At 38.5% G+C, this 16701-nt stretch overlaps 1 protein-coding gene across 3 annotated transcripts in view; it reads left to right on the top strand.

Moving 5' to 3' along the window:
- SWT1 (SWT1 RNA endoribonuclease homolog) overlaps window positions 1-16701 on the top strand; it is a 153233-nt gene that overhangs the window by 68936 nt on the left and 67596 nt on the right. Inside the window, exons 19-20 of one of the 3 annotated variants that reach the window (XR_004314480.1) lie at window positions 889-953; window positions 12855-12896. Coding sequence is in view for 2 of the 3 variants with exons in the window: in XM_014560003.2 (XP_014415489.2) it covers window positions 889-953; window positions 12855-12984 (195 nt within the window). In the remaining variant the exon portion in view is untranslated. Of the gene's footprint in view, window positions 1-888; window positions 954-12854; window positions 13863-16701 lie in introns of those variants that run through there. The other 2 variants (XM_014560003.2, XM_032466482.1) reach the window with 2 other exon arrangements.

Raw genomic sequence — 16701 nt, 5'->3', positions numbered from 1 at the left:
TTTATAGTATTGTAAATTATGTCTCTGAATTATAATAGATATTTATGAACTTAAACATATTACTTTAAATATTTAGATTGATAGTCTGAAAAATATATTTCTTTAGAAAATATCTATAAATCAAACTGTCGTAAACAGACAGATCTTTTCACACAGTTAATTACCTTAGTATTTACAAGACAGGTGCTTTAACCAGCTAAGCTATGGAGCCTGACTACCTTAGTATTTAAATAAAAGTTATTCAGTAATAACTTTCAGAAGGGTCAGCCATAATATTCAGATGTTGTTAGAGTTGAATATTTAACTTTTTCTTTCAGCTTGAATTATTTCTAATGTTTAGGGAATAAATAAAATGTGGCTATTCCTGTTTACAGTAGTCTACCTACGTGACCCCAAATCTGCTCCAGCCCTTTAAGTGTAAACTTTTTTGAATTTTTAAAAATAATTTATTTACTTTTCCTGGAAAATAAATGTTGAATAAGTACACTAGAAATCTTTTAAGAGGCTAGGCTAATTGATGCATGAATCTGTTGGTAAGAGCCAGTATTAGTGGAATTTACTGTTTCACGGAATGCACATTTTTTTCTGTCCATTTGATCTACAAAGTGATTATTTGCTTTGTTGAGATTCCCACTAACAACAGACTCATTTCACTTCTTCCAGTTCTGTGAACAGATTAAGTTGTAACGATAGGACTAATATTTTTACACATGGTTCAGTTTAGCATTATGGTCACTGAACTTCTGATGGTTACTGTTTAGTCCTTTCTATGCAAAAACTAGAAACTTGACATTCTGCTCCCTCAGAATATGGGCCGTTGTAATTGTGCTCTTACCACTCATTTGACTTTATGTGCATTTTTAATCACTATATCTTGGTTCTTTTCAGGTAAATAAAAATGTCCAATTTACTGCCCAGGAACTTTATGAGTGTGTTTCACAGACTGAGTACCGGTAAGTCATCTCTGTGTAGATGTATCAGCGTAACAAGCTTTTACCATATACAGCACCACTTGCTGGGGGTGCTGAAGGGTTCTTTTCATGTCTCCATTACTCTGTGATTTTTCTGATCCTTTAAGGCATGAAATACTTCATACATACACAAGAGCTATGCATGTGTATGTACACACATGGCACATTGAAGGTTTAAAGTGGTTCAAGTGGTTCTCAAGTTTTGGGGCATTAAGAGCACTTTAATTTTTAAAAAATATTGAAGCCCCCTAAGAACTTTTATTTATATGGGTTGTATCTATCTCTATTTGCTGTGTTAGAAATTATAATTGAGAAATTTAAAAATGTTCATTTAAAAGTAATAGTACCTAATTAATTACATGTTATGACAAGTAACATAAAATTATGAAAATAATGTTTCCCAAACATAAAATATTACCATCAAGAGTGGCATTGAATATTTTTGCATATCTCCTAGCGACTGGCTTAATAGAAGGCAGATGGGTTCTCGTAGCTGCTTTTGCATTTCGTTTCTTTCAATAATCCCATGTTATGTATTGGTGGAAAACTATTGTACACTCTCATAAGACTGAGAATTCAAAAGACAAATCACGTCTGAGTCTTACTATGAAAATAGCTTTGCCCTCACAGACCTTTGAAAGAGTATATTTCCCAGACTATGTTTTGAAGAACGACTGGTGTAAAGAATATTCATTATGCCTTTCGTTCAGTTGACAAAATAGACCTTTACCCACCCCTGTTTCTTTCCTCCCTTCCATCCTCTCTCTAGGGGAAGATATATATAAATAAATGTATTTAAATTTATTTTATAGCATTCATTAGTAACAAGAAAAAATAGTGTAAATCTGATTGTTGTATACACAGGGTATAGGTGTGAAGCCCTCCAATCCTGGGCCCAGGCAAACAGATTCATGAGGGGCAAAAACCCACTTAACCCTTTCAGGGTTGCTCTGCAGTCAGCCCACCCCAACCCATATTCTTTTTTAATTCAACATTGAGATTCATCCATGTTGACGCATGGGGCAATAGTCAGTTTACAGTCAGTTCTATTATAACATGACATATGTGTTCCTAAGTATCATTACTGCACTATGCAAAACCATGCAATAAAAGCCACAGATCTTATGGGGAAAATGGAATTGGGGGTATATCACTCAAAAACTTAATAAGGAACAATGTTACAAACAAAGGTAGGAACCTAATCAAAACAGTATCACAGTTATACACATGTTAAATGGTTAAGAAATATATGTAAGTGCCATAATTAATCTAATACTCTACCATGAGAAGGACCTGAAGTTTGCTTGTGGAAGTGGTCATAGGAGAAGTTGCAGCTTGTGGGTTAGTGCGATGTGGTAGAAAGAGGGTTATCTGTAATTGGATGTAAAGTTGTAACACCAAATGTGAATGCATGTGGCTCTTAGCACAGGGAAACCTGAGGTGGCTGGTGTAGGTTTGAAGTGTGTGCATTGTATATATTCCTAAGCGTTTTGTTCAGCTGGGTGCAGTTTTCTCTGTTCATGTAACATTTCTCACTGCTGAAATCCTGTATGAGAAAATGTGAAATATTTTTTTCGTGCTCAAATTGTTCCTTGATGTGTCATTGGTGTTGCAACAAATTCTTGTGTTCAAAACAAGAGCTGCAGCAGAACTGAGTGAAGAATATGCCACTGTATCACTAAGCCAATTTGACATGTATAATTTGCAGGTATATTTGTGTAGCTACAAAATTTTATGAGCAGGCATAGTGACAAAGTTAACTATCAAGGTGTTTGTACTGTTAAAACTCTAGATTGATAAATATATTTGATATCAAGACCCTAGGATTGATAATCACAAATGTTACTAATTACAGCTATGAAATTCACTCATTCATTAGATTAAAATAAGTTTCCTAAGAAAATCTGAAGCCAGTGGGGCCTGCATCATCTGTTGTAGCTGAGGGTAAAAATGACTTTTTACCCTAATCTTCAGACTATCAATCAGTTATACTCTTATTTATAGATCTTTACAGTTAATCTGCATTTAAAGGATTGTGTACAAGAGATTTGTGTCAAAAATATAATGTCTTCCAACCTTGGCCATATTTTTGAAGGTGTAGAAAGCTCACTTGGAGGGCAGAGTCCTTTGCAGGATGGTTCCAATCAGATGTCTAAAATTATTTTGACTCCACCTACTGTTGAAATACTTGGGAGGTTTTTTTTTGCGGGGGAGGGGGGGCTAAGAGCTGCAGGGGTAAAACTTGAATGTTAAACAGAATGTTAAAACAGTTAAAGTAATAGTACTTATTTTTCTCTTCTTTGTTTTCTTTCTACGTAATAATGCCAGGGATTTGAACTATAATAGTAATTAATAAGCTTCCCCTTATACCCCAAAAGGATGATTTAAAATATGTCTAATAGCTTCAATGCATTGAAAAATGGCAACTGCTGTTCCACAGACTTACAGTTAATAAGTTTTGTATTTGTTACTCTGTTGTTTGTTTTGAAATTGTTTGCCATATTTACAGTGAATGATACTACCCATATTAGCCTGTGGTGCACTCCACAGCTCACAATTTTCAAATAAGCTGCCAGAAGAGAGTTCGTTTGGTTTCAATAGTTCATACTAGACACAGAGCCAAATGCAATAGATAAAGGGTGGCAGAGTTTTCCTGTGACTCAGAGGTGAAAACAGAAGAGTGATTTAGCTTGGAAATGTTAAGGAAAACAGTTACTTACATTGTCTGAATTTGCTAGTCTTTGTTTTTGATTTATAAAGTGTTAGTTATGAAGGAGGAGATTGTTGATGTGCTCAACACCGTATTTATTGCAATAGGGAGGAAATGAAGTAGCTCAAGAATATAAAACTATTTTATAGATTCTAATAAAGCAAGTAATTGAGGTTTCAGATTGAAAGTAGCTATGATCAAAAATTGAATTCCATGACACAGTAGAACGTTGGTGTTTATATCTATAAATCAGTTAGTGTTTTCTGTCTTCTGTAGTTTGTAGATCCTTTGTCGTAGCTTTTGCTCTTGCCAGTGGGGTCTGAGCGCTGCTTACCCTGAGCAGACGAGGAGTTTGCTTGGAAAATCCAGGATGGTAAATTAACTTGATTATCAAACAGATTACCAGACAAATATCTTGTGTGATATCTTCTGTATATGTGAGAAATGAGGAACAGTATTTGATTCACTTTGTTTGCCCTGTGAATTCTTGACAGAATGTTCTGACGTGTTCACAAGACAAGTCTCTAAGGTCGTTTTTTCTATGTGAAATGCACCTTAGTTTGTGACATCAGGTTCATAGAGTACCTGGCATACCCAGGTAATACACTGCCTAAGCCTTGCGGGTCAGGAGCTCCCCGCTTTTCCTTGGGGCAAGTGCTTTCAGGAATTACTGTTTTCTGTTTCCCGGAATCAGCTCCATGGTAGTATTTTCGAGATTACATTAGAGCTGTGGCTCTTTATGTGTGGTTCCCGGGCCTTCGTGTCAGCATCACCTGAGAACTTGCAAGAAATGCAGACTCTAAGGCTCTAGCCCAGGCCTTCTGAATCAGACACTCCAGGGGTGAGCCCAGCAGTCCGTTTTAACAGTCCCTCCAGGACACACTAAAGTTTGAGAATCCCTGCATTTAATTAAGACCTAGACTGTCCAAGAAGCCTTAGACAGAAAAAAACCTTAGAAAAAACAATCTAAAAACTAAACTTAGACCTTTGATGTTTCTGCTTTAATTAGAAAAGAGTTACATTATTTTCAGTGTCTGTAGATGCAGTATACTTTGCAGGAAATTTGACAGTTATCATTATTCGTGATAAAAGATATTACAAAATAAACATATATACTTTTTTCTTTTTTAAATTGACATTAAATTCATATAATATAAAATTAATAGTTAACCACTTTAAAATGTACAATTCCGTGGCATTTAGTGCATTTACTCTGTTGTGAAACCGTCACCTCGATGTGGTTCCAAGATATTTCTGTCACCCCAGTAGGACATTTCATAGCCATTACACAGTCATTCTCCGTTCTCCCCTCCCCCAGACCCTGGCAACCACTTATCTGCTTTCTGTCTCCGTGGATTTATCTATTCTGAATGTTTCTTACAAATAGAATCATACAACATAGGACCTTTTGTATCTGATTTCTTTCACTTAGCATAATGCTTCTGAGGTTCATCTGCAGTTGTAGCATGTATTAGTACTTCATTCCTTTTTATGGCCAAACAATGTTCCATTGTATGTATATACCACATTTGTTTATTCATTCGTTGATGGACATTTGGGTTGTTCCCACATTTTGGCTGTTGTGAATAGTGTTGCCAGTTGTGCACAAGTATTTGTTTGAATTCTTTCAATTGTTTACAATTTTGAAGGGGGTTATATACCTAAAAGTGGAATTCCTGGGTGGGATGGTAATAACATTTAACTTTTTGAGGAATTGCCTGTTTTCACCATTTTACCTTCCTACCAGCAACGTATGAGGGTTCCAGTTTCTGCCCTCTCTCTTGACATTTATTATTTCCCTTTCTTATTGTAGCTGTTCTGAGGAGTGTGGTGTTCTGTCTCCCTGGGATGTTTTATTTGTATTATTTCCTTAGTCACTGCTGATGTTGAGCATCTTCTCATGTGCTTGTTAGCCAGTTGCTTTTCTTCTTTGAAAAGAATGTCTTTCTAAGTTCTTTGCTCATTTTTAATTTCTGTTGTTGAGTTATAAGAATTCTTTATGAGGGGTTTCCTCCAGGCCAGAGCCCTGTGTGCGATCTTTGAGACCTGCCTGACCGTCAGCAGTTACAAGGCTTTACTTGGCAGGCTCCATGGAGGGAAGCTGCCCTCCCGTGCCAGATTTGGTACGTAGGTTGCATATTATAGTCTTCTGTGGGGAGCTGCAGGCAACTCTCAGGCCCTCTGCCCCTAGGCAGCCAAGCTCACATGCGTGTCTGCATTACTAGCCCAGGCAGCTCCATTTGGAAGCTTCCTTATTGGAGGCTTTGGCTGAGGCGCCCCCTAGTCACCTCTCTTGAGGCCTCTTTCTGAAGCCCTTGGCTTAGGTATTTTTCTCCACTCCGACTCAACGCTTTTTCTACTCCTGGCTCTTCCTCTTTGCTGTGGTCTGAGTGTTTGTCCCTCCTCCCCACCCCACCATCCCTTGCAAAATCATATAGTGAAATCCTGTTGCCCAGTATGATGGTTTTAGATAAGATGGGGCCTGAGGGAGGTGATGAGGACGTGGAGGTGGAGCCCTCACGAATGAGGTTATTGCTTTTATAAAAGAGGCCTTTCACCAGAATGTGACCATGCGGGCACCTTGATCTTGGACTTCCCAGCCTCCAGAACCATGAGAAATAAATTTCTGTTGTTTAATATCCAAGATGTGGGATTTGTTACAGCAGCCTAAAGGGACTGAGACACCTCTCTTCCCTCTCTTGGCCCCCTGGGTCCACAAAGAAGCAAGAGCCTTAGTTCAGGGCTCCCCAGCAGTGAGATGGTGCTCCGTGTCTGCGCTGCATCTCATCTGACCCTTGCCTGGCACTGCTCTGGGGGGGGAATGGAGCACTAGGGAGCCAGCACCTTTCATTTTGCCTTTTGCTTGCAGTGTGGTAGTAAATGAATAAAGTCTTGAATTGTTATTTTCAGTTTAGCTTATTGTCCTTATCAACTACCTTGACACCTGGCAGAACAGGTTATATGTTCTGGATATTAGATCCTTATCAGATATATAATTTCCAAATATTTTGTCTCATTCTGTAAGTTGTCTTTTCACTTTCTTGATAATATCCTTTGATAGACAAAAGTTTTAGATCTTTATCAAGTTCAGTTTATGTGTTTTTTGTGTGTGTTTCTTGAGCTTTTAGTGTTATATCTAAGAATTCATTGCCAAAGCTAAAGTCATGAAGATTTGAATGTTTTTTTCCTAAAAGTTTTATAGTTTCAGCTCTTCCAGTTAGGTTGTTGATGCACTTTGAGTTAGTTTTTGTATATAGTATGAAGCAGGGGTCCAGCTTTATTCATTTGCATGTGGATACCGAGTTGTCCTGGAACCATTTGTTGAAGAGACTGTTATTTCCCCATTGAGTGGTCTTGGCGCCCTTGTTGAAAATCCTTTGACCATATGCGTCAGGGTTTATTTTTGGACTTTCAATTCTATTCCATTGGTCTGTATGTCTTTAAGCCAGTACTACACTGTCTTGATTAAAGTTGCTTTGTAGTAAGTTTTCATAGATGGGAAGTTTGAGTCCTCTAAACATTGTTTTTCTTTTTCAAGATTTGGCTGTTTGGGGTCCTTTGCAATTCTGTGTGCACTTTAGGATCAGCATTTCCATTTCTGCAAAAAGGATTGTGGGGATTTTGATAAGGATTGTATTAAGTATGTAGATTGCTTGGGGGAGTGGGGAGTATTATCATTGTATTAAGTTTTACAATCCATGGACATGAGATGCAACTCATTTAGTTCTCTTAATTTCTTTTGGCAACATTTTGTGGGTTTTAGTGTATGAGTCTTGTGCCTCTTTAGTTAAATTTATTTCTAAGTATTTTAATCTTTTTCATGCTATTGTAAGTGGAATTATTTTATTCATTTCCTTTTTAGGTTGTTCATTGTTAGTGTGTAGAAATGCAACTGATTTTTTGTAGTGTGTAGATCTTTTATTTTGCAACTTTGCTGAATTAGTTTATTAGCTTAAAGTTGCTGTTTTTGTTTTGTTCTGTTTTAACCATTTATTTACTTATTTTACAATATCATATTTTTTAAATTGAAGTATAGTTGATATACAATATTATATGTTACAGGTATACAGTATAGTGATTCACAAAGTTTTAAAGGTTATACTCGATTTATAGTTACTATAAAATATTGGCTATATTCCCCATGTTGTACAGTACATCCTTGTAGCTTATTTTACACCTAATGGTTTGTAGCTCTTAATCCTCCCCCTCCATCCTGCCCCTCCCCCTTCCCTCTCCGCACTAGTAACCACTGGTTACTTCTCCACATCTGTGAGTCTGTTTCTTTTCTATTCTGTTCACTAGTTTATTATATTTTTATAGATTCCACATGTAAGTGATATCTTACAGTATTTGTCTTCTGTCTGACTTATTTCACTTAGCATAATGTCCTCCAGGTCCATCCATGCTGTACACCAGAAACTAATACAACATTTTAAATCAACTGTACTTTAATTAAAAAGCAAGCAAACAAACAAACAACCCATTTAAAACATGGGCAGAAGAACTGAACATTTTTCCAAAAGAGGAAGTGCACATGGCCAACAGGAATATGAAAAGTTGCTCAACATCTCTAATATCAGGGAACTGCAAATCAAAATCACAATGTGATATCATCTCACACCAGTCAGAATGGCCATCAGCGAAAAGAACACAAATAACAAATGTTGGCAAGGATGTGGAGAAAAAGGAATCTTTGTACACTGTTGGTGGGAATGTAAATTGGTGCAACCAGTATGGAAAACAATATGGAGGTTTCTCAAAAACCTAAAAATAGAACCACCATATGGCTCCGCAGTTCCACCCCTGGACATATATCCAAGAAAAATAAAACAAACATTAATTCAAAAAGATGCATACACCCTGCTATTAACAGCAACATTATTTATAATTGCCAAGATATGGAAGCATCCCAAGTGCACATCAATAGATAAATGGATAAAGAGGATGCAACATATATGTGTAATGAAATATAACTCACCCATAAGAAAGAAGGATATTCTGCCATTTGTGGCCCTTCATTCTCTTTTTTTTCACTTCAAAAACCAGAATTTTATAAATGGCATAAATATCTCCATTGCATCAAAAAAACAAAATACCTACAAATAAACTTAACCAAGGAGGTTACCTGTACTATGTACTATGAAAACTGTAAAACATTGATGAAGAAAATGATGATGATGCAAAGAAATGGAAAGATGTCTTGTGCTCTTGGATTGGAAGAATCAACATTATCAAAACGGCCATACTACTCAAAGCAATCTACAGATCCAGTGCAACCCCCGTCAAAATACTCATGACATTTTTCACAGAACTAGAACGAACAATTTCAAAATCTATATGGAACCATAAAAGACCCCGAATTGTCAAAGCAATCTTTTTAGGTCTTTTTTTCTCTTTCTTTTTGTTCTCTTTTCTTATGGTTTGATAACTAGATAAGTTCCTTTAACATTTGTTGTAAAGCTGATTTGGTGGTGCTGAATTCTTTTAGCTTTTGTTTATCTGTGAAGCTTTTTATTTCTCCATCAAATCTGAATGAAAGCCTTGCTGGTTGTAAGTTTTTCCTTTTCATATTTTAAATATACCGTGCCATTCTCTTCTGGCCTATAGAGTTTCTGCTGAAAAATCAGCTGATATCCTTACAGGAGTTCCCTTGTATGTTATTTATTGCTTTTCTCTTGCTAATTTCAGTATTTTCTCCTTATCCTTAATTTTTGCCAGTTTGATTACTGTGTGCCTTGGTGTGTTCCTCTTTGGGTTGATCCTGTGTGGAACCCTCTGCTCTTCCTGGACTTGCGTGACTGTTTCCTTTCCCAACTTGGGGAATTTTTTCAGTTATTATCTCTCCAAAAATTTTCTCAGGTCCTTTCTCTCTGTCTTCTCTTTCTGGGACCTCTGTAAGGCAAATATTAGTGTGCTTCATGTTACCCAGAGTTCTCTTAAACTATCCTCATTTCTTTTCATTCTTTTTTTTTTTCTGCAGTAGTGATTTCCACTGATCTGTCTTCTAGCTCACTGATCTGTTCTTATGCTTCATTTAGTCTGTTCTTGGTTCCTTCTAGCGTGTTATTCATTTCAGTGATTTTATTCTTCAACTCTGTTTGGGTCCTCTTTATATTTTCCAGCTCTTTGCTAAAAACTTTGCTCTGTGCATCTATACGCCTCTTGAGTTCTCCAAACATCTTCACCATCATTATTTTAAACTCTTGGATAAATTGCCTATCTCCTCATCACTTAATTCTTCTTCTGGGATTTTTATCTTGTGCCTTGGCCTGAGAAATAATTCCTCTGCTGCCTCATATTGTCTGTCTTTCTATTTGTATTTTAGGTAGTTTAGTTATGTTTCTTGACCTTGGAGAAGTGGCCCTCTGTGGGTGACGTCCTATGTGTTCCAGCAGCAGACTCTTCTCTTGTCACTCAAGAGCCAGAGTCCTGCCAGTCCCAGTGTAGAGTCTGGCTTATGTTTGTGGATTCCTTCCACTAGGCTTTGGGATTGTTGTTTTCTTATTTCTGGTATCTGCCCCCTGGTGGATGAGGCTGGACTAGAGGCTTTTGTGCAGATTTCCTGGCAGGAGTCGTCAGTGCCTGACGACTGTTGGGTGAAGCTTGGTCCTGGACCTCTGGTGGGTGGGGCCGCTCAGAGTTATTTTCTAGATTCTTTAGGATGTGTAAATAGAGATAATTTTATATCTTTGTTTACAATTTTTATGCTTTTTATTTCTTTTATGCCTAATTCCTCTTGCTAGAACTTCTAGTACAGTGTTGAGGAGCAGTGGTAAAGATGGGCATCTTTGTCTTATTCCTGATTTTAGGAAGAAACCTTTCAGTCTTTTACCTACTGAGTATGATGTTAATTATTACATACCATTTTTTATATTAGCACTACATTGTATCCTGTTTTTCCTTTGAGATACACATTGCAAATGTATAGAAATGTTCAGAGAGTTGTAAAACAAATACCTATTGTAGCTTTTTTTGTGTGTGCCTAGAAAGGATTTTGGAAAAACTGTATCAAGTATTGGAGTTAGGGCACTTAAATTCACACTACCATGCCATTGTGACAAAATTAGCTATGGAAATGAATCAGATAACTACTGGAATTATTTTTTAAATAACTTGATCAAATTTCCAGTTTTTTTGACCTGAGATTTGGCCAAAGCAAGTTTGATACCCATAATAGGACAATGTAGAGAAACAGTGGCAGTTTTGCAGAAATCTCATGAGCAACATAGAATTATAGAACTAGAAGCAATCTCCAGTCTCCCACGCTCTGCTCCAGAAAGGACTAGGAGTTGGGATTGTTTAGTTTGGAAAAGAGAAATAGGATCACTGTAAGACACAAAATATTTGTACTAATGGAGGAAAAAGGGCTATTTTTTGTTTTGTTTTAATTTAGGCAGGTAGATCAGATAGATGGGTTTTGTAAGGCCCAGTGTAATGGAAGAACGTTTTAGCAGTTAGGAGATATCAAAATATGTAATGGGCTTCCTCTCATCTCATCATCAAGAGGTGAAGCCAAGGTGAGAGGATTCCTTGGAGATGTTACAGGATGGCGGGAAAAGGTTAAGGCGCCCCACATCTCATATTCTGCCATTCTACACATAAGCCATGGGGAAAAGGAACTCAAGAATTCCTGTTGTCATAGTCTAGTATAGACCAATCACACACAATGAAAAACACCTGAGACTTTCCTCAGCCAGCAATGACGATTTGCTGCAGGAAACAAAATCTGTAGGTGTTAATCCCTTGTCAGAATGCGACTCACACAAATAAAGAAACCAAATGCTTCTAGGATGACAAGAAGAGATCGAGCTCACCTCTCAACTATGAGAGGAAGAAAAGAAAAGAAAGGGAAAAAAAGATACAGAAATAGATTAAAAGTCTAGTTACTAAAGGAGTGCTTTCTACATGTGGAATAAAAAAACAAGAACAGACATAGGGCCTGCCCTTCTTGTTTATCTCAGTTTTGAGTTTAGAAGAAAACATTTTTTATATCTCTTCGATTTCGGATCTCTAAGGATATTCTGAAAATCATTGTCTGAGTAGTTGTGAAGAACTGGCAACAACATAACACAGATTTTAAGCACTCTGAATATAGGAAACAGGACTAGAGTAACACAAAGCCAAAAGGCAGGTTTTAATCAACCCCAGAGAAACCACACATCTTTAGGAAGGGAGGCTGGTCAAAATATGGTGTGTTTACTCTTGCTGCCACTACTAGCTCTCATCCCATTCCTTGAGTTTCAGATGACTTACTCTTCCTTTGTACCCTACATCAAGGGATCCACGGAGGGCAGGGGCGGGGTAGTGAGGAAAGGTAGTTAGTCGTCCTCCCCAGCACTGCAGAGATGGCTCAGAGCAATCAGTGTCCCTTTCATAATAAAAATAACTGCCATTCTTGAACACCTTATATGCCAGACAGTGCACTGGATGCTGGTTATAGATGCTCTAAGGGATGACTTACCCATCCCACAGTTCATAGGCCTCCTGTCAGCTTTTCACAGTCCAGCCAGGCTTCGTCTTAGGTAAAATTATGAGTAGTCCTGGCAAATATCAGGCATTACTCCGTGCTTCCCTACCTCTGGTTTAGTGTAATTAACTAGTGGTACTCATTTGTTAACGGCTGGGTTGCCTCTCTGGGCAGTTCTTTTTCAGAGATGAAGTTCTGTCAACTTTCTATCCTCTCTCCAGTGTCTGCTCCTTTCAGGAGGTGTGTCCTCTTAGTATTCTCCATTCTCCCTGTTCTTTAACTCCCAAACCAAGTAAGACAGAAAAAAAGTGATCTGCTCCTCAGTGTTGCTTTCCCCTTGGGCTAGCACAGCTTAGTATCAGCCCTTCTCCCACTGGGAGAGATCCTTCAGAGACCATACAAAGCACTGCTTTTTAAGCATCCAACTTTGCTCGTTGTTAGCAGGTCTGCCACAGGAACCTTTATTCCTGAATTCTAGGAATTGCACCTGAATCATCTCCATGTTGGCCGTCTGAGAATCCGTGCTGCCAAGTGCTTATCCTCCCGTGTTGTTTGGCCTGGGCTAAGAAACCGTAACTCTTGATATTTTCTCTCTCAAATGTCAAAGAATGTATTTCAAATCCCAGTGTTACCCTGCTGTATTAAGATTTTTTTCATTTATCTGACTAGCTGTCTTGCAGTGATTTAATATTTCTTTATCCCCTAGGGAAAAGTTAACCATCGGATGCCGCCAACTGGTTGAGATGGAACATACCATGCAGCAGTGCAATGCATCCGTCTATATGGAGGCCAAAAACAGGGGATGGTGTGAAGACACGCTCAATTATAGGACCTAAGTGCTGATTTGTAACTTAGAAGGAATTGCATTTGTCTTCAAGAACAACAGAATAGCTTTCAACCTTTTGTGCCAAACCCGAGATTCTTGCAAGAAATGTCTCATTGGTACAAAAAGATGATTGCCTATTACTGACAATCTCATTGAGGTTCTAAAAAGCCTAATGCATCCATTGTGGGATAAACTGTGGACTCAACTCTTCTGAAGTTGACCATACCTCCCTACCTCTACTCCTAACACTGAGCCAGTATGTCTAAGGAAAGGAGAGCCATCTTTTCAGTCGTCTTAGGGCAGGAGGCACTGTGGCATCTGAGGAAGGCCCAGTACATAGTGTTAACATCTCTCTCAACCCTAAATATGGGTACGTGACCAGAGACATTTCCAAACCTCAAGAAAGAATTCGGACATGACCAGGGTCCCCATCTGCCACAAATGAAATCTTACCCTGGGCTGTTTGATGTTCAGACTGTCTTCCATGTAGACCTGGGGCATGCAGTGCACATCCCTTCCACCTCCCCTAAGGTGGTAGAAATAAAATTTTGGCTTCAGCTCCACCCTGCTACATAGCATCTTCTCTTCTTCCTTGGGCTTGTCACTTTTCAGTGCATTCTGATTGGAAGAACAGGGAAACCCCTTTGCTGAGTTTCCCCTTAAATGTGAAACAGCGTGGGTTTATGGGATCAGGTGGCATTGGCTGATGTTGGTCCCTAGCTGAACCAAGTGTTTAACTGACATTTCTTATTTAGTTATACAGTAAGTTGAAAATCCTTGTTTACTAAAGTATATTATGCTTTTCTTAATACATTAGATTAAATCGAATTTGCTATTCTAAATGTTAATTTATTTTTTAAAAAAAAACCAATAAATTATTGTTAGTGATTTTGCTTTTCATTTTACTTCTAAATTTCATTTCTGAACTGTATACAGGTATGACGAAATGACATTCCAATAAAGGAGAACTACTCAAGGTGCTCACTAGCAGGAAAAAGGCCCACTGAGCTGTTTGCATAGGAGCCGCACCTGCTCCTGGGGCTCAGCGTACCCTCGGGTATGAGCCTGGGTGGAAGGAGCTTCCAGAGCATCTCAGTCTGCCTCTTTCCATGTCCTCCCTGAGGAACCAAGAAAGCATCCCCTCCTACCACCAAAAGCACTTTTTTCAGGTCTTTGTCCCTCAGTTGCGTTAGGGCCACAGCTGTTATTGCTGGGTTTTGCTCTGCTTTGTTACCTCCCTGCTTCTCTTATCTTTTTATTATAAGTTATGCTCTTTAGGAAATTTTTTTTCACTCCTATCACCTGCATACTTTTACGTATTTCACCCAATGCACATGGGTTTTAATTTTATCCTGATCTGTCTTTAGCTTTGTTCATTGTGGATTTTTCTTTCTTTTTTTAAGTATTTTGATATGTGAAAATGTTTTATTCCAACTTTCTAGTCTTATTTAATCCTTAGAAACATTCTTTAAACTTTTTTAGTGTTTGTTTCTTTGAAATGTCAGGGTGTTTTTCTTTTCCCCCATTCTTTGTGTTCTTTTCTGTTCTTAAACTTGAACTTACACGTTTTTCCTAATAGTCTGGTGCAGGAGTTGAGGGATCCCTTTCCTCCCTCCCCCTACTCTTTCTTTTCTGCACCCCCCCCAACCCCAGGACTGGAGTAACTCAGTTGACATAGGACCATAAGGCCCACTTTGCAGAACATAAATTTGTTTTGATGAGAAAATTATCAGATCTTTAGAAGAACTTTAGGTCTTTAAAAATCTCCATTCAATATGTATAGCTATTATATTTCCGGCAGAAGCTTCATCAGCATGCCATGAATCAGAAGGGACTGATGGGGAAAGTCACACAAAGGGAAGGGTTCTCTACATGATACCTTTGCCTTAGTGAGGAGCCAGCGGTAACTTCCTGAGAAACATGCATGAGAATTATTCCAAGCAAAGTCCCTGGAATCACTTTACACCAGCCTTTCCCAGCCCATTTCCCTCTGGAAAGGACCAGGCAGGATCTCTAGTCTGGAGCGGCCAGCGCTCTTCCAGTATTCTGAGCCAAAGAAAAACTGGCTAAAGAATGAGTGTGTTGTGCCCCAATAGGTCCTCTGGTTAGGGCTTGCAGCAGGCAGTTGGGATAGATTAGACCTTCACAGATGGGTTAACTTCACTTTCCTGTCATATGAAAGACAGGACTCAAGACAAACCTGAAGCTTTATTTCCTTGATCTTCTGGTCATCATCTTAAGCCTAGTTTATACTCTTCACACACCGGATCTGACCCCTCCCCTGGTCCACCCGTCGGTTGGAGCATTTTGGCTCCCTACCTTGATGAGTCGGGATGAATTTACCTTTTTCTTCCTAGACGGAATACATCCCACTACTGAATAGTCAAATCGTCTTCCACTCAGGAAGTGATGACACCCAGACCCCTTTACTGATTTAGACAGGACTGATACCCAGTTGCCCTCCCAGTTGGTGCCAGTAAAACCCACTCCAGTGAAAATAAAGAGCCCCATGAGCCTGAGCAGAATTTACGACAATGAACGTGGGATGAGGTGATAACACCCACGTCTCAGCTACCACCGTGGCTCAGTGTTCTAACTACAAACCAATGTCAACAGTCTAGCTTTTGCAACTCCATCCTAGACAAATGGGTTACGGGCTGAGCTACATTAGCTCAGTATGTAGCCCTTGCATGGCCAGTGGAAGTGAATGGTTTCGTGATGTGATTCCTTGTGAGGTAAAAGATTGACATGTCCTAGGTTTTTTTAAAAAGCCCTTTCCTTTACAGGTTTGGTTAAGCTAAAAAGCCAAAACTTTTTTCAAATGTACAGTTTTGAGTTTTGTCAAACAGTCACATGATCACCAGCACTCTCTAGATGAGTTCCATCACTTCTCAGAATGCCTTTGTGCCCCTTTGTAGCCAGCATCCATCCATGCCCGTCTCAGGAGGCCATTGACGCCTGCTGTCCCTGCACTCTTCTTTTCTCGAATGCTGTATAAATGGAGGCTTTTGAGGCTGGCTTTTCACTTAACACAGTGCTTTTGAGGATCTGGCCATGTTGTTCACTCAGTACTTCATTTTTTTAAATTCCTCAATAATATTCCACTATAGAGATGTACCCATTCATCCATTCACCAGTTGGAAGGATACTTGAGTTGATTTCAGTTTTTGATTATGAATGAAGGTGCCCTATTGACTTACAGGTTTCTGTGTGACACATTTCCATTTCACTTGGACAAATACCTAGGAATGGGATTACTGTGTCATAGGGTATTTAGCTTTATAAGAAACTGTCAAACTTTTTCCAAAGCGACCTTACAATTTCATCATCCCTCCAGCAATTTGAGAGTTCTGGTTGTTTTATATTCTAAGTAGAACTTGGTATTATTCAAAGTTTTGATAGGTGTATTTATTTTGTTTTTTACATTTTCCTAATGATCTATGGTAGGGAGCATGTTTTCATGTTATTAGACTCCATTTATCTTCTTTGGTGGTGTCTTGTTCCAAGTCTTCTGCCCATACTGGGTTGTTTTATTGAGCCTTTGAGAATTCTGGATACAAATCCTATGTCAATGTTTTCTTTCAAGTCTGTACCTTTTGGAGACACTGTACTACTTTTGGTTAAGATAGAGACAAAACACTTGCTTAATGCAGAAGGTAGATCTTATTACCATGGTTTGGGAGTTGCCTTAATGGATAGTTGGCTTTGTTAATTATTGATTCGATGA

Source organism: Camelus ferus, chromosome 23 (assembly GCF_009834535.1).
Source record: "Camelus ferus isolate YT-003-E chromosome 23, BCGSAC_Cfer_1.0, whole genome shotgun sequence".
Lineage (NCBI taxonomy): Eukaryota > Metazoa > Chordata > Mammalia > Artiodactyla > Camelidae > Camelus > Camelus ferus.
Note: the sequence above shows the minus strand (reverse complement) of the source record. Positions and strands in the feature narration are given on the sequence as shown.